Below are 23903 nucleotides of genomic sequence, written 5' to 3'. Positions count from 1 at the left end.
ATATCATAAAACTTATTCACAAGTGGTTTTAGACTAAAAAAATAACCTACGGTCATTCAGGTTGAATTTATATCACCTCGCACTGGAACGAACACGTGCTGTCGCCTGACCAGTCCTGGGAGATCGTGCGGCTGCTTATTGCCACCATCAGCGGATTACTGACTTGCGGTATAAAATCAGACCAGGCGCTCTGCCCACTGCCCTTTTTAATTAAATATATTTATTTTCTGTTGTCGAATTGTTTTTTCTTTTTACCTTACCATCTACAGCCTCATACGGCACAATAGCACGACGCGGGGCGTGAGAGTGGGACGGCCACAGATGACGCTGTGCGTATAGACAGAACGGCAACGAGAGCAACGTGTATGGCGGCGGGATCATAAGACGAAGCGGGGCGTGAGAGTAAGAGTCTGAGTACTGGATTGTCGTCATCATTCGAGGCTATGACAGTATTCCACTGCATGTACAAGTTTATCTGATTCATTAAAAACGGGCTATATACCGAGCGGTTGTATGGCGCGCGTTTATGTACTCGGTTTTGAAGTCAGATTCCGAGCTCCGCGAGGTCGGCGAGTTCAGAATCCTCGCCAGATGGTACAGCGTGAACCCAATTATATTTGGCCTTGTGGGATAATGATGCCTCAACTATATTACCACCTGCTCCGAGACCAATTCCTTTTTCATCTTAAATTGGATTTGAGGATTTATGTGGAAGAATTCTTTTAAAAGTTTACTGTAATTTCGAAAGTAGTCAAAAAGAGATCAAATGTTTAGAAAAAAGACCTGCTTAATGCCTGGCCATAGATAGATGGGTGTATGGTATTATTTAAAACGAAAGATGAAAAGAAACGTAAATTCCTTTCTTCTATTAGCCATGGACTGTAAATCGTTGCGATAAAGGAATCCGTCCGGGCACTGGGACCCGCACTGGGCCTTGTCGTACGATTTTCCTCTCTTCTGAAGAGAATGTTGCAAATTGAAAAATAACTGCAGGGGGTGCAGCTTGACGACTCACCTCCGTCCGTGGAGCTCGCTTTGGTCGCCCATCCGCCTGCGTTCACGCCTTTCGTCCACCTGCCGTTATACGTGCAAACCCTCCATGGAATGTGTTTCGGGGATGACTCCGTCAAGTGAACCATTTCCATATGCGTGAACACGTCCACGACATCCGAGAACAGCATCCAAAACCCATTCAAGTGCGTCGGCAGTAGACGCTTCAAGGTCCGTAAGCTCCACCATCTGGAAGCAGGTGAAGGAACGCTGAGCTTCGGTCCGACGGCGCCCGCGACGTCGGACGGCGTCCCTCGCGAGTTAGCAATGACACATTAGAAAGGCAGAGGGCACGTGCACTTACTTTTTTTCATCAACAATAAGGTGATTAAATCTCATACTGTCTGTAGCTAAATGTCCGAATAGTACGAAATATTCAGACTTTCCGCGACACGTCACCTGGAGAATATAACAAGATTCATTCAAAGGTCAAATCGTTTGTAGCTTAAACAGAGAGACAGACGCTAACGAAGGGTTTTTGAGTAAACGTGGTTCATTACCTCTTGTACGTCAAGCACTAAATAATTCATAAAAGGTTCTATTCGTCCACAGTAGCCGGTCACCGCCTGGAACAAAGGCTCATCTCAATATAGCAGCAGTGACTTAGTTACTTTGTTTTAGACTTGTATCGACATTGCGTTGGAATCGCGCGCCGGACACTGCGCCACGTATACTACGCTCGCGTCGGGAGTGCAGGCCGTCTCCGTCAGAGCCGTCCGATCAGAGGTACACAGACAGCCGCACAAGAGCACAGCCGCGCACAAGTTCCTTTGGTAACTGTAAACGCAAACGAACTATACGACCGGATCAAGTGACAATACTCCGTCCGAATATCAGGTACACATTCAAATGAAAATAGTCTTCAAGATGCCGTTACCCTTTTCAATTTAACCGAAAAGCTATCTGCACGACTCCCGGCGCGCAAACGTGAATGTTTCGTGTTACTAAAAGAGCGAGCTTGAATATTCTGAAATATAAAAAGGCTGGAATATTACTTTTTACCTGACGCCTGGAACGCACCAACGTGACCAGAGTGTTGTATCGCGAGATGTGAAGGAATTCCGCGACGCCCGCGACCTGCCCCAGCGGCAGCGTCTCCGGGATGCCGCCGGTCAGTTCCGCGAGGCTGTCCATACTGTTGGCGTACCTTAGCGCGTCGTACGAGCCGTGCAACCTGTAATGCACACGCTTTGTAAATACCAGCCTGAAACGATACAATACACATTTTATTTGTCATCAATTTGGTTAAGCAGAAACAGCCCCACAAGGCAGCGCCGTCAACAAACCGAAACGCGAAACATTTCCTCCTCGATTAATGTTGTTTTGACATTTGGGTTTCAGTTCGAATGGAATCGAACCTAAGGCTTAGGCGTCACTATCGGGTAGAGGCCTGTAAGGGACACCGGTGTACTTTGACAAATAAGTCTAGCAATGTCAAAGAGTCCACGCGAAGGGACACTTGGCGCCGTTGGGAATTTAATGTTTTAACTCACTTGGCCAAGGCTTTCTCGAGCAGCGACACCCAGAGCTCTTGGATATTCGTTGAACGCAAGAAGCAAGGCAGGCCTTGGGCGGTGGGCAGCCGGTCGTCCACCGCCACCTCGGTCCACTGTTCGCACCACCAGATTTTGAATCTGAAATTTTATTAAAACTTCAGGGCCATTTCAGACGAAACATAGGAACATTTTGTTGTCCGGACGTTTAGTTCTGTTTTTGTCCTCCAATTTGTTTCGTTTGCTTATCGGGTACATTAGTATTGTTACTTTTTATATTTCTTGTTTCTTTCCTATTTTAACACCATTATTTTTTTTTTAGTTAAATAGATTCAGGCGTTATTTTGCGAAAGTCCATCCTAAGTAAGAAAAGGACTAATGTATAGCCACTTCCGCTATGCAGCGGTAGTCGTGCAATGAAGTGCACCGCCCGCCAGCCCGCTGATAAATGCGCATGCGGCAAACAATGCGAATTACACAACTACCATGTTAATTCACTCACCCAAGTGTGACCTAGCGGGCTTTTCTTAATTATTTTTATTGCTTTAATGTGTAACTTGCTTGGAGCCTCAAAATAAATAAGTAGCTGCAAGTGAGCACCTGTACACTGCGGTCGCGTTAGCGTTCTCCTCTTGCTCTGCAGACACGACCCTTTGTAACATATCTTTTTTATGAAATAGGACACCGATAGTTGACGGCAGCCACTCTGCGCCTGCGAACAACAAGTCTGCACTGCATAAAGATTTCAATTAAAACCAAATAAATGTAAATAACATTCGGTGTTTGGGCTGCGCCCGCTCATCACTTCAGCCGTCAGGACATGTGCTGTCTAATGACGCCGGTTGGAGTTGTGCGCTTGTCACTCTCCCTCTCCCTCTTGTGAGTAAAGGTTCTTCGCAGCGCTTGCAAGCATTTGTAATTCATCAATTCACTTGTTATTCACATAGTCTCTATTATATCTGTTCTTATAGCTCTAGCGGGCAAAGAATACGTAAGAAATTGAAAATGCATGCACCTTTTTATGGATCTGAAGCCGTACGTATACGAGCTCATCCATTTGTTTAGCAGCTCAGCAACTAGCTTTGGTGTAAGTTTCAAAAGTATACGCCGAGACGCACAGCACACATTCATTGCACTCGTAATATAACGTCCGATTGTAATTTGGCATTGCATATTCAATTATACACGTGTACCACATATTAAGCAATTTGTGTTTTATTTATTTGTCAACCTCTATTGCATTCTTAAGGCTAAAATAAAGACATTAACACGTGCACGTAAAAATATATAAAAACTTCGCGAGCTAACTTTTATGACTTGCCGTCGCGCCGGACACCGATGTTATTTAGAATACGACGAATTAAGCATCGATTTATAAACAGTATGTTGTTTTAAAAAACAGTTCCCCTGACCATCTACGCGTCTTTTGTTACTGAAAAATGATTGTAAGACGCTACAAGACACAGCAGGTAGTGATGCATTAAAACTTGTTCGCCAGGCAAAACAATTGATAGACACATGTCGTGTACATAATAACTTAATTTGAAACGCGGCCAAGCTAAATAATAATATTATAACTTAATAAAGCAGGACAGACAAAGGATTTTACCTAGTGTGCCGGACTCCAATTTCAAAGAGTTATTCTTCATGTCTATTAAGATGGGATGTGTGTATAACTCCTGGAAACAAAAAAAAACATGAAAATAAGTATAACATAATTTAAAATAACTATAGTTAAAATATTACATAAATGTGTCATAAATTTTGCACATCGACCATTGGAAACAAACAATCGGCTAATTTCGGCTTCGTAGAGAGTTATCTCTGTCGCACGGCCGACAAAATGTGACATAGCTAGTGTTAATATTTACACCGGGTACTATAGAACAGGACTTTGGTTCTTTAATTTTTTTTGTTAGACCCCTTCATTTCTATTTCAGATATATTTTCGGGATCAAAATACGGATGAGCCGGGCCGAAGTAGTTTTTTTTATGTAAGGTAATTGACAAATTCAATATTACTAACGCTTGTCTTGTCAATTGCAATTATTTGGAAAAACATTCGTCAAATCTCATATTTAATTATTTATTTTAATCTCGCGCCCAGCGTTATGTTCACAACGCAAAAACAAAATAAATAATGTTAGCAAATATTTTCTAAACATCTTTATGACTCATTATAATTCGAATGTCAATTTAATGTTTTAAATATAAAGTACACTGCAGGTGAAAACCTCGCAAGATTTTCATTTAGAAACAATGTGTCATTTTAAGAAAGCTTCCATTTTATTTCACGGAATCAACTTTACAAGTCGACGAATTTTAAATAACGTTTCTCGAGTGTTTTTATTAATATAAACAGCTTAAACTGATAGAAAGACTAGTGATCGTTGTGTTTCGTGAAACTATTTACTGTGAAAATTATTTCTCAGTAAATAGTGTATATTAATATATAATATAATTTTTCTTTTGATAAACCTTTGAAAATGATTCCCGATAACACATCGAAGCGTCGCCGGTTTAGAGTTAGCGAGTTACTCCGCTGGACCTTCCAGCAAGCAAGCTCCAAGCAATTCCACTTGTTCAAATGTTAGACGCACCCACTTCCTTAAGACTGCAGGTCTAATAGACTCACCGTCCGAGCACGGCACCACGTCCGGACTGTCGTAGCCGTGGTGGTCACTGGGTTTGGAGCAGCGCGTCCAGAACAATGCCGCCAACACAATCACCAATACCAGCAGGAACCCGGAGGTCGCCTCCAGACCCTGGTGCAACATTGACTTCCCGACGTGTTCCTTGATCGCTGCAGACAGATATAACATTTTTATACATACTCAAAACATGTTTGTGTTCAGGGTGATTGATTTATCATTGATTGTCGGTATAAAATCTTTGAACAGGTGAATGACTTTATCATTTGCTTGTTTCGGAAATAATAAATAATATAATGATGATATAGTAATAAAAAGAATTATCAATATTCAGATTAATTCATGTTAAAATAAATGATTGTTTATTATCCTGGCAGACGCTGTACTGCCATAAGCCATCGCCCTGTGGCTTTAAACAGAAAAATAAACTTTTGTACCATGTTGCATATTCAGAGACAACACTTCATACAGGGTGCTTTTTGCTGAAAAATGAACTATATGTTCACACCCCTGAAGCTTTTACACGCGTAACCATTAGTAGGACTAACTTTTTTAAATTGCCTACTTGAATAATAAAATTCGAAAATCGATAATAAAAATTTCAAAAATAGGACTTTACCATTTTAAATACATTAACTCTGTTTACGTTCACAAACACGGCTGCGAGTTAGAAGTTCGTTTAATAAATACCGGGACAACAATTTCTTATTTAAACTGAGAGAAGAAATCTATGGTATTTTACTTTTAATTATATTACTTTGTTTCTGGTCGCGCGGGCTATTGTGCTGCAATTGTTCTCGAAACCGCACTAACAGCGGAGTGGCATGCTGGAAATAGTTTGCATGTATTTTCTCATATAAAATCTTTTCATTAATGGCCATTACACTGCTAATCATGAAAATTGCTACCTCTATATACTTCTTCACGGGGGCGATGAGCCCGTATACCCTTATTGATGTAACGCGACACCAGATTGCGTTGCATCCCATGAACTACACTGCTCTGACAACAATTAACCGATAATGTTCAAGCAATAAATTCTTACCGGGGAGCCTTCCGGCGGGAGTATAGTTGAATCATAAAATTTTAATTTCGGCTTGCAATAGTTAACCGGTGCGCTTATGGTGGACTCACCGGAGACGTTGGAGGAGCCGATTGTCTGCAGGTGTATAGTCTTGGGCTGAGAGCGGCCGCGGCTGCTGCTCGAGTACAGGATGGCCGTGAGGTTTCCGTCGGGCACAGCATCGTGCAGCTGGAACACGCCGGCCACGCTGCTCAGATTGTGCAACAGCGCGCCCTCGCTGCTGAACAGCTCCAGGTGCACCACCTGCGGCCGCCCGCCGTCCCATCCTGAACAATTACATAAACATGCAATTATAGTAGTAATAATTCAGGCATTAGTAGATAGGGGCCAGTTTACCAACATTATAAAATGTGTCGCAGCCACCAACTAATACCACTAAGATTTAATTTCCTGTACACCCAACCATAAGTATGTTAAACCCCTGCAGCCAAGTGGCACCAGCGATTCTCTGATTGAATATCTCCATCGTAACTAGCAATAGGGGATGAAAGCAGTGTTTCCATCGTCAGGTCTCCTTCATCGCAAAGGCAATTAATTGCATGCGGTGTGCTCTATAACCACTGAGCTGACCGGAGCCCGGCTCCACGTTGGAAAACAGACAACAGTACAGCATGCACTCACGAGGACGAGCGTGGACAGATGCTTGCTGCGGTAGAGTTAGTAGCTTACCTTTGAGGCACTCGATGCGCAGGGTACGAGGGTGGGGGCGCAGCATGCCGCAGTCTGGCGGGTAGGGAACGCCGCCCGGCGTCACCACGAACACACACGGCTTGTCTTGCTCCCCGAAGTCGTTGGAAGCTCGGCAGTACAGCATCCCAAAGTCCCCGCTCCTAGGCAACCACGTCAGCGTCGAGTAGTAGCGATGTTGATGCCCTGGGACTTTCTGTGGAGACGAATCAGAACACTCAAATAAATCTCTAGGATCTCTGTAACGTTGCATGTTGGCGTTCCGTATGTCTAAATTAATTTTAACTCAAAAAAATATAAATGGGAGAAATGCCACAATATTTGCAATACAGAAAAAAATACTTGAACACTTGAAGGGGCACTGTACATCTCAAGTGGTTGATATGTATGATATGTATCGGGTTGTGGAAGCGTGCTATCGGCCCTTTGTTTTTATAACAGACACTCCGATGAACCCGCGCACCAGTGAGGTGACGTCTCACGACCCGACGCACTCTGTTTGAGTCGGTAACGTTCACCAGCCATGTGATGTCTCACGCGCCGGGGCCAATTCGAATTTACGTTATAAATTCTCGTCTCGGTTCTTCAACTTCATTCTCGGAGCATCTTCAATTCGCGAAACATATTCACACCGCTGACACTAACAGAAATAAAACATATTGATCAGTCAACGAAGCAGGTGAAGCCCCAAACAGATCGACTTCTGTATTTATTGCGGACATGCAAAATTTAAACAATTGACTATAACATGTGCAACTCGGAGATAATTAAACCTTTGACAAACCGATGCTTGGCAAATGTTATTAACAGCATAGGAAAAAGAAGTGCCTGCATTCCTAATGCCTGGGAGTTTTAAATGAAAATTTCGACTTACTTTTATGTCAAAATTTGATGAAGTGAAAGTCAATCCGAAAAAAGACCACAACAAACTCAGTTACATTTTATGTTATGTTTTAAATGAAACTCTGTGTCAACCTAAGCAGCGGTCAAGCCTTGTTTTGAGTTATTCTGTTTTTACAAACAAGTTTCTCCTAGAGAGAAAATTGGCTCAATGTAAATATGAAAAATAAATATCATATCATGCTTAACAATTAAATTTTAGGTACAGGATCGACTCTAATCCTACAAAGCTTATTCTTCAAGAAGTTCACTCAATGTGATACTTAAAAAAACATATCATTTAATTTCATTACCGTTACACTGGTGTATAGAGATCTGGAATCAGCAAAGGTCCAGCTGAACTGCAAGGGTTCTGGTGAAGCTTCAACAACACAGGTCAAAGTCTCTGCTTCCCGCTGGATAGCGCCAACCTTCTCGTCCCGAGATGACAAACAAAGTGGTCGGTCTGCATACAGGAACCAAAATATTCCATCAAGTCAATAAATACTTCAAATACAGTACCAGATAAACTTTCTTCAAAGTCATTAGTATGAAGTGAATCAAAACTGAAAGGATTTGTAGGAGTCAGAATATATGGTGATGGTAATTATTCACAGTGAAATAACTAATGTGAGTACAGTATTTATATGTAAACAGATTTTTGTTTATCATATTCCAAAAAATCATAATGTACTGCTGGTTCTTTTATGACGATTTTTTTTTAATCGGAGCAACTTTCAAACTAAAGTAGTTTAGGTACAAGTTAAAAAGATCTCTTGCAATGGCGCATAATGAAATACATCATAAAAAAAGTGAATATGTATTGTACTGGAGCTTAAATCTGGTGAAGAAAAAAGAGATGTCCACTGCACCCAAATTTCTACTATGGTTGATGGTTGAGGTTGATGAAATCTCAGCCAAAAGCGTTACAAGATTACTATATTACAAAACTAAAATTTCTGTACAACTATGAGTTGTTCAGAAATTTTAGGTTAGATTTTTGTTAGGAAATAATAGTAAATATAAAGAAATATTAGTTTTTAACAACAATGAAATAATAAATTTTTGTCATCAATTTCTCTCGTGCATGTATGTGTGAACTTGAATAAACCCTAGATAACAAACACACTTGATATCTCTCTGGTTATTGATGATCACAATTGAAAAATACCCAAAAGAAGGAAATTGACTTACATCCAACATTCAAGGTGACCCTGTCTTCAAACACAGAGGGCAGGTGGGAGTTGTGCGCGCGGCACACAAGGTCATGTGCATTGTCCCGCAGTGATGGTACCAGTGTCAGTGAAGACACCGTGTAGTTGCCATCGTGCAGCTCCTGAATGAACAATATCATAAGCTCTCGATTATTGTCAACCATCCATTTTTTAAACATTTGAAATTTTACAGTACAGTCTTCTCACTTTTAAGCAGTCACTTTTGTAAACCCAGCTCTAAAGTCTGTACTTACAGTGTAGAATGTTTTTATAGGTGAACAATTATCTTCTCTTTTAACCAAACATCGCGTTGTCACATTCGCCGACTGCTGCCAAGGATGTCACACAAACTTACTGCTAATCATTACACATAAAACTCAGTCTGCCGAGTGTAATGGGTAAAAGAATGTGTATACATATCTAGTCAAGTTCAAAGTATCTGTAGTTCAACGCCCTTTTTAATTTTAAACGTATTTGCATTCGTTTGAACCACATTTGACATTTTCACATTTCGTTTGACAGACGTCAGTGCCTTTGTTAAAAAAGTCAATATCGGCTAGAAATTCTTTTTTACGAATATTCCTAAACAGTATGTCAAATTATTACACTTTCAATTTTCTTAAATTGTTTTAAAATTAAAATTATGTAATGGACCTTTTATCCTTGCATTTTTGAATGTTTTGTACTTAGTAAACTCCTAATAAACAAAATAATATTCATGTACCACGTTAATCTCTGAGTAATTGCTTCTTTGAGTGTGGATTAATATTAATTTGATTTGTATTTTATAAAAGTATATTTTAGAATAAATAAGCTTACTGAAGAATTATATCACTACGTCTATTATTAATTATTAGGATTACATTTGTATGTTGATTTATTACATATTTTTTGTAATAGCTCCGACGTATTTTATCTTTAGATCCTTATTGAAATTGTTCGTTTTAAAGTACAGAATGACATTATTTTCTTAATAATGATTGGTATCTGTGACCCACTCCGTAACTTATTACATTAAACTGAAGCAATGTGCGTGTGTGTGGTGGCACCTTGTGGACGGTCGAGCGGAGAAGATTGTTGCCCAAGTGCCAGGTGATGGCGGGCGGCGGCACGCAGCCCACGACTACGCAGTCCACCACGCGCGGCTGCCCCGCCTCGAAGTCGTAGTTGTTGTTCAGCCGAATTTCCACCGATAGGGGCGGCACTGAGCGCAAACAAAACGCATAATTTCACGCCCGTGTTCTTTCCAGAGTAGCTGACTTCTTTGATCAAAACCATGTTACTTCTTTGTTAAATAATTTAAGTTTACGTGTTGTTTTAAAATTTTATTTCGTAAAGTGTCGAAAAGAACTACTTCACAGTCCATTCGCTTTAAGACTCATGTAGATTATTTTTTGTGAAACTTTCATTTATGAACATCAGAAAGATTTTCTAAAGTCGTGTATTTGTTTCGTGGTTCATCATTTATGGGGATATACCATAATCGCCAAGCATGGCACGCTTGGCGGCGTTAAGGTGCGTAGGGGACGCTACTGAGGGCGAGGTAAGCCAACGACTAAATTGACGGATGACGCAGTTGAGAGCGCGTGCACGTTGCACCGCTCGTCGCGGCGATCTTTGAGGGCGGCCGTTTATTGGCTCGTATGACGATGATGATGAAAACTTGTTTAACTCTATGTGTGCATCGATTGCAGCTGCTGCGCGGTGGGCAGCTGATGGTGTATGGTGTATGCTGGTTGGTTTTGCAGTTGAACTCACGGTACATCTTGACGACGAGGCTGGCCGCGAGCGGCTCGGTGACGTCCGCGTTCTGCGCGAGGCACTCGTAGTGCGCGTCGAGGTCGCCGCGCGTGGCGTTGCGCAGGAACACCTCGGTGCGCAGCAGGCCCGGGCGGGCGCTGTGCGCGCGCTCCAGCACCACTCCGTTGCGCCGCCAGTACACCAGCGTTTCCGGTTGTTCTTCACCAACACAAACACCCATTGGTTGTTCATTCAAACTCAAATTCAAAATATCTTTATTCGAGCAGCAATAGATTTTAACATTATAAAAAGGTAGTTAGGTCCACTTCGAAATGAATTCGTTAGCAATCAAATTGCCCCTCTGTGGGTCGTGGGCCCCGAGTTGAGAAACACGGGTGTAGGCAGGCCGTCAGTAAGCTACAGCCAGCTCGGAAGACTGATCTGCTGAGCAAAAACTCAACAGCAGCTCTTTTTAATAAAATGTTTAATGTTGATGTATTCATTATAGCATCAACCATTTGAATAAGTACAACAAACCAAGTACAACACATTTGTATCAACTGGAAACTCTTAAATAGTATAATAAGATTTAAAAAAAAAATGTATATCGCAGTTTAAATTTAAAACTTGGAAAAGTAAGGTTATCTTGTGAAAAATTATTATAAATACGTACACCCATGAAAGATTTGTTAACTTTTTAAGACGAATATTATGTGTGTGTCAACATTTTTTATATGTTTTAAATTTAAGCATCTAAATTATGTTATGAAAAATGTTTTAAGAAACAATTGTCAGTTTTTTATTTCATTTGGTTTCTGATTAGACGTGACCCACTCTTAGCAGAAGTTATACAATATACAACGACCTAAGTGCTAGGATGTATGTAGCACTTTTGCTACCGAAACCACAGTACCGCCTCTTGTTTATGCGCGAGACAGGAGGGGATGGTGTACATGTCACCTGGCTCCTTACTTCGTCATCGAAGCTCCCAGAGGTAATGCTCATGCTCTTATTTTTTCTTCTGCTTCCCACCTCGCAGCCTTATGGCACGGTACAAAGGTTTCTGTGGGACTACAGTTTGAGCTAAGTAAGATTTAAAGTTAAAATATGATTTGTTACCGTCATCGACTTCGCAGACGAGCGAGAGGTTCGAGCCCAGGCTGAGCGGCGCCACGTGCCCCTGCTCCAGCAGCTCGCCGGCGTCGCTGTATATTTTAGGTGTTCCTGGAGAATCTGTAAATTACCTCAAAGTTAATTTCAAACCCAGGCGAGGACAAGGAAAATAACAAAGTTGGGCGCATTCGTTTTATAAATCAGAGGTCACACTGTCTTTCTCGTAGACCACTTACAAAATTTGGCTGGGCCCGGTAACTTGACGATCAAATTAAATCTTTCTTGATCTGAGAAAAGTGCCACAACTAACTCAAAAGAGTTCCTATACTGTGTTCACTTTAAAAATTGTTCTAAAGATAGTAGTTACAAGAAGCCACTGCGAAGTTGTGTGATTATTCAAAATTCTTTACACTGCCCAAGTTTTAATATATATAGTATATATGTTACATAGTGCACTATATAAATAGGTACGTACCGACTAGCCTCACATTGATGACGTAGTCCTGCGAAGGCGACTCCTGGTAGTGGACGCGGCATCTGTAAATGCCGCCGTCTCGGTCGGACACGCGCTTCAGCAACAGGGAGGTGTCGTCGTGACAGGAGTCGGAGTCGCACGAGGTGCCGTACGTGCGGTCGTGGTTCACTGACCTGCAAGGAGACAAGCTACAGCCGCGCCGGCCGGCGGACGCGGGCGGACGCGGGCGCAGCGGCTGTCAACGAACTACCGCGATGTACACACTGCACTTGTCGTCATGTGTATAACATAATGCTTGCCGAGTTTCTCATCGAACAGCCATTAAAAGCAGTGACTTACCAATTGAATTTGTTTTGTGAAATTATTTAATATCCACACTCCTTCTTTGAACTACCAAATATTTTCTCGTCTGATATCCTTCAGTGCCTTTCGATGAAAGTCTAGCAGGAATGTGTTACCCGTGACTCCTGGCACAGGAAGCTCGTATTCGCTCATAGAACTAAGCGCACGACGGGGCGCTCGGAGAGGGATGCATGTACGCGCTCGAATCGGAAGCGAGGCGACCCGCAGACCGATGAGAGCGGCCGAGTGGCCGAGTGGCCGAGTGGCCGAGTGGCCGAGTGGGTTGGCAAGTTGTAGTGGCACCACAACACCGCCCGCTGGCGCCTCAAGGCTCCGGAGCAGGGACACGGCGCCGGACTTGATGATGATGCAGATATTCAGCGCACATCATTTTGAGTGCATGAACTTCTCACATATATATTTAATGATAATATTCTCCGCCTTGGATGATAAAGTGGCGAATGCCGAATGAGCCTGATTTTATAAAAAATTTACTTAAACTGAGCTCCGCCGTGAACAACGGCACGCGCAATATTACAATTATTCAATTGTGAACACTTTCACAAATATTACTAACCCTGACATTATTAGTCAGGACGATTACGAACTTTTTAAATTTATCACAGAACTTATATCACGGAGCATATATATGTGACTCCTGTAGACACAGGGAAGGTTTTCCTAAACGGGTAATATAATTATTTCAGCCAGAGGACGCTCTGTCCCGGGTGCAGGCGTCTGCTATAGACTTCCAATAGGACTGGTTAGATGTCTGCATCCGGAAATGTTGAAACTTTCTGCACTAAACTTTTTCGCTCGAAAGTTTTAAGTAGTCACATTATTTGCAAGATGTAACTTAAACGACGCAAAGTAATGATAAGTGAATAACCGTTGCATCCTCACGCCGGTCAGTATCCGCAGCATTGGTCGAGTTGGCGGCGAGCCATGTAAAGTGTCATGTGCATCATCTGTAGACCACTGCAACCGAGATCGCCTTTGACGTCGGCGCGCGCTGGTGCCGCGCGCTGGTGCCGCGCGTGCACGTGCAACACTACGCCCCAGCAATAGCATCTGACTTCCTTTCGCTTTGTTAAAGTGCCGATATCGATGTACAGTTACGAAATTGTAACAGTTAATGCGAGATCATTACACATCACATATATATTTGACTGACGTTGGAAGCGACCCCACAACGCACCCCACTCAGTTTGTTCTAGACTGTGCTCAGTTCAAGGAACTCCGGTAGACGAATGTAATCTATAGCCGATACCCTTGCTGGACCTTTCTGGCATTGCTCCTGACCATGAATTATTCAAAGTGCACAAAAAAACAATTCAAGTTTTTCCGAATAACATTCTTGAGTTGTGCTTGTTTTAAAGTGTCGAGCGGCGTGCAGCGCAGGCGGCGGGTTCGATCGCTCGCTCAAGTGTCACTTATTTTATCGTATATCAAATAACCCTGAATTACATTTTTAATCTCATACATTAAAAATGCCTTTGTTTATAGTACCAATTACAAATCGACTCTAGACGATTTACTTATATTAAGAAAACAAATTTAATTTACTACTATTATGTACGTAAGTAATTGTATACTTTTCGCAATATCTTTGGAAACTTAAAGACCTGAAATTTATAAGGAGTATTCCCTTTACTGAGTAGAATGCTCATAAGAGATGATTTTACGGAAGTCCACCCATAGGGCGTTTCATTCATAAAATGAGGTTTTAGAATTATGACTCTTTTACTGTTAAAAAGTTAGCTGTAATGGATTTTATGAAATAACACTCGTAAAGGTAATGCTGCCCCACGACGGAGGCGTGGGACAGCTGGTATAATATAAGAAATTAAAAAGTATGTTGTAAAATTTGCATAAATTGGTTAACTTTTATTTATTATGTCATAAAATAAATGTACATGTCTGTATATGTATGTTTTATTTTTATTAATTAATAAATAAAAAGTTATTACATATTATGTGAACCACCATGGGTTTTAGCACTTGTAATAAAAACAAATACAGTGAAAAACATGAGCCAAATAATCACCTGTCTCATGATTACTATCAATCACGAAAGTTGTAAGTGGATCAATGTGTACGATTTTCTACCAAACTATCAAACGGCGCGGTTTTGTCTTTGTCTCTTAGTAAATTCAGGAAATTTATTCTCTGCCAAAATGCATATTACTCTATTTCAGAATACGTCCTGAATCAAAGTGTTTAAAAATTAATTGTTCAAACCATTTTTTTTTTTGTTAAAACGTTCATCAAAATAAATTTTACAAACCACATTGAGTTTGTTGTTTGTTGTTCTTAACAGGCGGCGCGTTTTTAACTAACATTTTAAGCTGACGATCGCAGAGGATCATGATGGTCTAATGTAATGAACCAGCTTTGACTCTGTCGGGTCCGCGCGGCAACAACAAGCCCGATGGATGACACGGAGCGCAGCCGACGCGCGACCTCATGTGTGTGCTGCGCAGCGCGCGCGGCCGAAACTCAACACTCGAGTTGTTTTCGCAAAACGACGCCGCTCTTCTTTTTGTTGCGACGACGACAATCCTTATACGTTCCGCATTAGCGTCGCTCGCGAAATTTGAACAACCTCACAAGATGAGTTGCGCAAGCCCCATCACACGCGTGACAATAACAATTGATAAACTACGCCACCTCAACAACAAAATGTGAACTCTGCGCTTTTCTTTAGCTGAACCGCACCCCCCCCCCCCTCCTTCTGACTCTATCATATATTTATTCTTGACGAGCGCTAACCGCCACGTAAGTTATTGTTGAATTTAAGCATAGAAGTGAAGACACTTTGCCTCAAACTTTTTACAGTTTGATAGTTCTTGAAATATTTTCATAAGGATTTTATTAGTTACGCTAGTATTTAGGAGGTCAAAAAGTTATTAAGTTCCTAAAGCTGATGCTCGTGTACTCCGGAGTTAAGTGACCAACCATTTATTCTACATTTGGTATATTTACAACTTTGAATTATTAAACACACTCAATGCCAGGAAGTGGGATAAACTTTAATTTTTTTCTTTGAGCATAAAGTAGTAAAAACCCCTTGTGTAGTTTTTACATCCTGTAGGATGTCTTATTATTGTGCAAGATAATATTAAAAATGCCTTTATGTGATCAAAACCTAAAACTCGGACGTGTTTGTTGTGGACTTTCGTTAGAACCTTACGAGAGCTACTAGCTTTGTTATTTGAAGGATGTTCTTTGAAGTTGTTGTATTCTGTGAATTCGTCTTGGAAACCTAATTTGAAACAAAATCTTAACACGTTTGAAATTTCTATCCTTCTCTGCTTGTACACAAATGAATGTTTCAAAGTGCAATAAATTATAACATCGGCACTGCTCGCTTATGTTGGAGGAGCACGCCGTGAGCGACCAAACTTAATATTGATTCAGACAATAACGCTATTGGTGTGTTGCGGAAGCATATTATTCATGAGAAGCGGCATATCTCCCAACGCAACAAAACCAGAGACCTAACCAATTAGTCTTTCCGGCTTTTACCACATCGCTGAGATGATTGCTTTATAAAAGCTATAAGCTCATAGAAAGGTCTGGAATACTACGGCGACCCGTGTCGCGTGCGCCGGTCACCGCCGGCAAAATCATTTCAAAGAGGCGTGCCCGCCCGCCCGCCGGCGACGCCTTCAAGTTTCCGCTGAATGCTTAAACAGGTATGATACCAAACACGTATCCGTTAAATAAATAATTTCAAGTTAATTACTTTGAACGTTCAAGTGGCTTCAGTAATTGTACGTCCCACTATGGCATTAGGAGAATCCTTGGACTCGATTTAATATCGAAAATATAAATAACTTTACAAAACAACGCGTTTTAACATAAATTAATTACAACTGATGTTCTTCCTGAAAAGTATTTTTAGCTTATGTCCCGTTGCCTGTGCGTTGGTTCACAACATGCACTTACGCAGTCTGTCCATAAACACAGTTGTAATTGAAAATAAATCAAAACATTAGTTTCGGATCTAAAATCTATCATTTTTATATAATTGTTCCTTGTGTTCTTATTTTGGCGCCAAGACACGCTAAAATATTTTTTATATTAAATTACGAGACGTAGTTATGGCATCAGATACAGTTCAATTGTTGCGCGCCGGGCTGTTGACATGTGAAATGAAGCCTCCTCTGTTTGAGGCAGAAAAAGATCTGGCCGCGCGGGGTGCGTGCGGACAAGGCGAGCAAAGCAGCAGCAGGGAAAGATTTCGAATCCTGTCACAAAAGCCAAAGATATAATCTCGGGACATGAAGATAGCACATAGAACCATGTCGCGTATTAGCCCAGGGCTCCCTGCCTGTAAGACACGCACCAGTAATTACTTAACTGGAGAATTTAAATAACATAGGGTGGTGAAATCAAAATAACAACTCAAGGGGTACGCAAAGGGAGGTCACAAAAGTGTTGTTTAGGTTTTAGAAAAATTTTACAATCTTTTTACAAGCAAGTTCTTTATGCTGAAGCTCAAAAGAAGCTTCCAAATTAGTGAACAAAACACAACGATGGCATTGTTCCACTTCAGTGATGGTTTGGTGTGGTTTTAGCTATGAAGGAGCGACTGAGCCAAATGTTTGTGAATAAGGTATCAAAACATCGGCACAATTGTGCTAAGATACCAATGTAGTGAAGCCTCTTAATATACCACATTCAATAACCCAGGATGGTCCTTTTAGCGAGACGGCGCCGGACGGCATGTACGACGACGGTAAAAACGAACGACCCGTGCTCCATCAAAGCTGAAGACTGGCCGTCATCTAGTCCCTCCCTTAATCTATTGGGTGATGATTTGTGGGCAATTGAGAGGGTAGGGCTCGCTCGAAGCGCCGCCATGAGTCCCCAAAACAATCCGCACGATTGTCAGTCAACACCTCGCCCGCAGACCGGCCCCAACGTCTAATGGACCGCATTGCAGCCGACGCGGACCGCTTACAATCAGCTTTAAATGTTTTAATGTTTTTATATTACAATACATTAATATAACTAACACACTGTAATAGTCGTTAATATTTGTACAATAAAAAATGTTGCTTTTCTTTGTAATAATATAAACATTGTTTGTTTTATTATTACATAAAAATCACGGCAGGAGTCACTATTTTTTATTTCTACGTTTCTTAAAAAATGACTGGATGGATGCGAGGGCATCCCGGATCTGACCGATCAGGCGATGGTGACTGCGACGACCGGAGCTGTTCGCGATCGGTTGTTGCTATTGGATTGTCGACGAAATTTCTAAAGATGAGATAACTAATGCTTCAGAAAACTTCTATGCTAGGAGAAGAACATGGTTAAGCACTGTGCACTAGTCCCATGATTATTTATACTTTAATTCATTTCTTTTCCTTTCTCTGTTTCTGTATTCTTTTTGCGACATTGCGATCTAAGTAGGTTTCAGTTCAATTTCAGTTCAGTTCATATTTTATTTATTAATGTGTTATATTTATAAAATATCGTGATATGTATTTTTATGTATTATTATTATTACATAATTATAAATGCAATATACATATGTAATTATGTTTCTGTATGTATGTTTGTATATACGTATGTTTTGTACTCGTTAACTACCCATTATTTATATTACTACTGTTTCCATACTATGGTGTCTGTAAGAGATTGCCTCGTGTGATAAGACCGCTATTGTACTTTTTTGTTTATTACTATGAAACTATTTATATATTTTCTAGCGTCTACAATAAAGAATATTAAATGAAATAAAAGAAGAGGCGAAAGTATTTTGTTCGCAGTGTTTAGATTCCCGTCGCATCTCTGTCAACAGGTAGCAGAGTCAAAATATTTACTCGATGCACTGGCGTACTTGGACTACATTCGATTAAAAAGTCTATGTAACGAACCGAGACGAAGCTTTCAAGGCGACTCGCGAACTTAATTATGAACTAGGCAACTGTAAGCATTAATAAGGAGCCACAAAAAATGCAGAAGTCAGGACAGGGGAAGTGTCTCACCTGTTCTCCGTGTCCTCGTTCGGGAATCGATACAGGAACTCCTGGTCATTCTTCAACCAGAGTACGTAGGAGTCCGGTCCGTCGAGGAACACCTTCCCTTGACCGCAGGGCAGCCGGGCATCGCGGCCGCGCACCGCCCGCAGCACCACGATTTCTAATAATGAACATAATACTTTTTGTTACACACATTTAGATGTGGAAAAGGTGAAATAAAAAATGTGTCTAAAGATTGCGTATTATATTTTATAATGGAAAATACATCAGCAACACATCTGCATCCTTATCTCACACACGCAAGTAGCGGCGGCACAGCGTCTGCTGCCAACCGACCACAGCTCAGCACACGCGCGCCGACCCTGTCCGTACTCCGCACGTATGTAACAATTGAATCGTGCACTTACCCGACGTACTCATTCCGAAGCACGCGGCTTGCAGTGACGTCAAACAAAAAACGAGATACACGCAGAGTCTCATAGTAGCGGCTGAAAGAAGTTAACAATGTTAATGCACGCCGCAATTAACAGCAGACAGTGTTGAACTGATTGACGGCATCATAACAAACACAAATAAACAGAAGTATGAGTCACGCAAACAATTTAATAGAGTCCTCAAAGGACAGCCGTATCTACTCGGCCGTCCAGTTTAGAAAGAGCCTCCATCCGCTAAGTTCTAACCGAGTTGGCGGAGCGCCGGCGCGTCCCCGCGGATCAACTTAGGCCGGCGATGGAGAAGTGCATTTGTACACGCGACCTCCCTTATTTGGGGCTGACTCATGCCTCGCTCAGCTCCGGCACACGCGCCTACGTAACGCACTGAAGCTTGTAACGCCTGCAGGACGCTTGCCCGGGGTCTACTGGTGAACGCCTCCAGCGCCGTCGCGTGCCAGGACAATCGACTACCATCTCAGATTAAATAAAAAGCTCAAAGAATGTCCAACTGCACAAAGCAGTGTTTGGTCTCGTAACCTTAGGATGATGTTAGATCTTGTCAGGTCAATATCATCAGCTTCGATGCGGATGACGAAACGCCGCATGCGTGCGTGGAACTGCGTTTAATTGTTATTGTCAAACTGTGTTTATAGCGTTATAGAGAAATAAAAACATTAACTACCAAAAAATTACAAGCTAACGTGTATGAAAAACATTTTTTTACTTTTTGTATCAAAAGTATTTATATGTGAAAATTAATTTTAAATAATTTACTTAATATAAACAATCGCATGGCAGCGATGAGGTTACTGAAGTAACAGGGACAAAACAAAACTGTTAAATGATTTTACAAGGGTCTGTGCCGGCGACCCCTGGGTTCCAGCGTCTATGTAGAGTTTCACGAATCTGAACCAATTTTCGAAGCACATTTTCCAGTCTACACGAAGCACTTGTTCAACGACCTTGTGTTGATAACGGTATCCTCTTCAGGTATTTTTTTGAAACTATAAAAAGACACAATGTGCTAAACCATCATATTTGAACAAAAAAGGGTAATTTAAATTGGAAGCAAATTTATTTTTACTTTTAAATATTACGAAATATTAAAAGGATTCTTAACTTCCACATGTACCATACACTTCACAAAGGACTATCCGTAACGCCTAATGTAAATAGATGTTTGTTAAAAAGACCATGACCGGTTAAAATTCCTGCCACCAGGCGTAGTCGGGGTCGCGACAGCCGCAGCGAGGCGTCAGAGAGCCGGCAGCTTATGGCAGGCATTGCTTCTTTTGCTTATCGGCGCTCCTCATGACTCGTCCATTGCTTACTGTGTCGACTCCTGGTACGCTCCAATACTAGAGATTTGGCCTTACCCATTGGTAGTGGAATGAGGAGCTTCGGGCAGCAAACGACCGGGCCAGCTCATCATCAGCATCCTTGCCTCTGGAGCCTCTATGACCGAAGATGCTGTCCTATTGGTAATACTATGAAGAAGTGGTTAGTGGTCCAGCAGTAGTTAAATAATGGAATTTTTAAATTATTTGTAACTTCCTTTCATTGTTTGTTTAAATTGTAAATTTATTTACTTTGTTAAGTTAGATCACCAAGTAACATGAAACATAGTAATCTATTAAGTTAACATCGCGAAGTCTATAAAAATACGTGGATTCTTGAGCCTGAGATTTTAATACGACTTTTGTATTAGTTGTTACTGGCTTGTTGCCCAGTGCAGTGGCGTACCTGGAATTTTGCCGCCCGGGGCGATCTCCAGTTTGCCGCCCTTTCTATTATATGTCAATCAAATAGTGGTTTTTGATTTAAAAAAATATTAATACATCTCTTCAAAGTAATCATATAAACTTTTCAAAAGAAATGACATTTATAAACTGACATCAAAAAATTTTAGTTAGGAAAAATTGCCGAACAAAGTCGTAAAGATCCTTTTACGAATTCAATGAATTTTAATGAATTCAATAAAATAAAATTATTATCTTGTTCTTGAATTAGAATCCAAAATTTACACTAAAATGCATTTATATACACCGAGGAATAATATTCGAAATCATAAAGTTAATCATAATTTATATAAATCAAATATTAAACTTATAATAATCATTTATTATTCAAGAAAGAAAATAAATTTGAAATGAAAAAGTTGCTTTTTACAACTATAAGTAAATATAAAAAATGCCGCCCCAAGGTAAGTGCCGCCCGGTGCGGACCGCACCCACCGCCCCCCCCTAGGTACGCCACTGCCAGTGTTCAATATTTATTGTAGGTCGTTTATCAATTTATACCGATGCGTCGGTTTACCAGAACGTATCAAGTGAATAAATTTATCAAAATATTTCGTACCATTGAGAATTTCAAGTATCTCACATTACATAAGAACATGATATACAGAAACACAAATTAATACGGTTTGCAAAATTAAATCGGTGGTTGACGACTATTTAATTCATGTGTGTTTTGTGGTAGCTATTAACGTGGATCTAATAAATAATAAATATATATAAATAATAATATAAATATAAATATATATATAAATAATATATAAATAATAAATAAATATATATATCTCATTATGTATGTCATATATATATATATATATATGACATACATAATGAGACAAGAGTTTTGCGCGTTATTCTTATTAAAAGATTAGTAGGGTATAGGCCATCCCATAAGATATCTATTGGGGGATAAACCGTTAATCGTCACGCTTGGCCGGCGGCTTAGCGATCGCAATGTTGTATTATGGTACGCAAAGGACGCTGCTGCCCATCTTCTGGAAGTCTTCTACCACTGCTCAGAGAGATAGTAGGAACCATTACATATCCTCCAGCTGTTTCACAGTGAATTAATTACTACTAGCGGTATGAGACTCTCGGCTAAAGTTTAAATTGAACCTACATACTACATTCATTATCGATACATGCACGAACAACTTATATATATATAAAGGAGTTTTCATTTGGCCATTGATCATTTGTTTTAGTCCAGTATGTACTAATTTTTTTCGTGCCATACCCCACCTAATTCTTACGCCGACCTGTGCAACATATATAGTTTTTATATTAAAGTGAAAAGGTTAAACTGGTGTCGAGTTAACTTTGAAATAACCCCACTTAACGATAAAATTGCTTAATTGTGGGCCCCACGTTGGAAAAAACTGGTTTTAGTAGTACAAATACCTAAGTTCAATTTTACTGAAGATGGACTTTGAACGTGATTGGCCCGTGGATTTGCAACACCTGATATACTTCACCGCTTGTGAGCCTCTGCCCGTGTGTGATATCATACAGCATTTCATTACCCACTGCGCAACCCGTGCTACCCTGGTAATTTCATTTAAGTTTAATACTATACATGTATTCTCACACTACAACATCAACGTTCTATAAATAATATTGGGGATAATTACAATATTCATAGTAATAAATATAATTATTTGTCATTACACCCTAAACATTGCAAAAAAAGGTTTAATTCAAAACAGCCAAAGATAGTTTGGCAAGTTCGCAGGCTTTATTCAATTTAAAAGTCGGCCTTCAGCAAGCGCAGATTCTGTCGGTAGATGGCAGGACTAGTAACTTGTTGAATCATATATAATAAATACTATTGAATACTTTTATATTTTATTTTTAATTTAAATTACTTCAGACGTAAAACATTATCAAGATAGAAACAGAGAAGAAGAAGAGAAACATAGGCCTGTCCAAAAGATCGCCTCCCACTTTGTTGTCCGGCGACATAATGGCTGAATGCGGCAAGCGCCGGTATGTATCATGTACGCAAATAACTAACTGAAATCTTAGTCTAAAATTGCAAATGCAAAATTATAACGATAAAACGTTTAAACAAAATTTAAAAGTTATAAATACGTTAAAATATAAAATCGAATTAAGATTTGAAATCAAAACTCATAATTAAACTTTATTCCGGAAACTTGTTTGTGAGCAGGGACAATACTATATAATTAATGCACAAGCGTGTGAATTATATAAGATTGTTTTCGGTACTGCTGGGCTACCACTGCTCAAGATACTCCATAGTAAATGCATAGACTAAATAACTGATAACGTGCATCTGTGGTTAAAATAACAAGTTGACAACTTGAGAAACATCGGATGAGTGTTTAGGCGGTCCTTACTTAGTACAGTTACAATCATTGATAGATCTGTTAGTAATTAATTTTATCATACCGTGTCTTTGAGCTAGTATCCTTTATGCATTTAAGTCTGCTTCTGTTTAAGGTTCAAAATCCAATTTATCTAAAACTATATTCTGATATATTGGCCATAGGATATAACTGGCAACACTAACACGGACGAGAGCGAGAGTCCTAGGGCAAACGACGCGCATGCGAGCCCACGCAACTTCCGGGTGACGTTGATTAATTCAATATATGTGAATATCTACAACCTTCCCGACTCAACACATGGGGATGTACTTTAATCACCTCACCACCAACCCAATCACGTTCATTATGTAATCACAAATATAGATCAAAGATTTAAACATTTGCGGATTACATATGATAAAATACAGGGTGATTAGTTATAATTGTAAAAGCTTTAAAATTTGAATGTATAGCTCATTTGAAAGCCTAAAACTAAAGTTTTTACTCAAATTTCTAATCACCTTGTGTACACATAGAACACAGAAACAGCAATGATATATGAAATATGGCACATATATGTTATTAAAATACGACAGGAAACAATACATATTTAATT

At 40.3% G+C, this 23903-nt stretch overlaps 2 protein-coding genes across 2 annotated transcripts; both read right to left on the bottom strand.

Moving 5' to 3' along the window:
- Positions 1 to 544: 544 nt before the first annotated feature.
- On the bottom strand, positions 545 to 3205 carry LOC137927518 (calpain-C-like). Its single transcript, XM_068771319.1, has 6 exons — positions 3144 to 3205; positions 2544 to 2684; positions 2053 to 2254; positions 1392 to 1449; positions 1016 to 1303; positions 545 to 684 (listed from the first exon to the last, which is right to left on the bottom strand). Exons 1-6 carry the CDS (start codon positions 3203 to 3205, stop codon positions 545 to 547), a joined length of 891 nt encoding a protein of 296 aa, XP_068627420.1.
- On the bottom strand, positions 3169 to 20599 carry LOC137927515 (nephrin-like). The gene is made up of 14 exons (XM_068771318.1): positions 20538 to 20599; positions 19408 to 19628; positions 18734 to 18887; positions 12387 to 12559; positions 11918 to 12031; positions 10817 to 11017; positions 10108 to 10262; positions 9039 to 9180; positions 8159 to 8310; positions 6948 to 7161; positions 6329 to 6544; positions 5179 to 5346; positions 4153 to 4222; positions 3169 to 3255 (listed from the first exon to the last, which is right to left on the bottom strand). Exons 1-13 carry the CDS (start codon positions 20597 to 20599, stop codon positions 4182 to 4184), a joined length of 2013 nt encoding a protein of 670 aa, XP_068627419.1. The 3' UTR covers positions 3169 to 3255; positions 4153 to 4181.
- Positions 20600 to 23903: the final 3304 nt, after the last annotated feature.

This window comes from Battus philenor, unplaced genomic scaffold (assembly GCF_028537555.1).
Source record: "Battus philenor isolate CCGP_79_NKW_IND1 unplaced genomic scaffold, ilBatPhil1.0.hap1 SCAF_31, whole genome shotgun sequence".
Lineage (NCBI taxonomy): Eukaryota > Metazoa > Arthropoda > Insecta > Lepidoptera > Papilionidae > Battus > Battus philenor.
Note: the sequence above shows the minus strand (reverse complement) of the source record. Positions and strands in the feature narration are given on the sequence as shown.

Bases quoted from the DNA above. Each gene is read 5' to 3' on its own strand.
- LOC137927518 (XM_068771319.1), bottom strand. From the start codon at position 3,205: ATGTTACAAAGGGTCGTGTCTGCAGAGCAAGAGGAGAACGCTAACGCG. The intron at 2,685-3,143 runs GTGCTCACTTGC...ATAAAATTTCAG, and splicing joins AACGCGACCGCAGTGTACAG to ATTCAAAATCTGGTGGTGCG. The intron at 1,304-1,391 runs GTATGAGATTTA...CTAACTCGCGAG, and splicing joins CGGACATTTAGCTACAGACA to GGACGCCGTCCGACGTCGCG.
- LOC137927515 (XM_068771318.1), bottom strand. From the start codon at position 20,599: ATGCTGATGATGAGCTGGCCCGGTCGTTTGCTGCCCGAAGCTCCTCAT. The intron at 19,629-20,537 runs GTAAGGCCAAAT...CTGAGATGGTAG, and splicing joins CCTCATTCCACTACCAATGG to TCGATTGTCCTGGCACGCGA. The intron at 5,347-6,328 runs GTGAGTCCACCA...ATCTGTCTGCAG, and splicing joins CGGCTCCTCCAACGTCTCCG to CGATCAAGGAACACGTCGGG.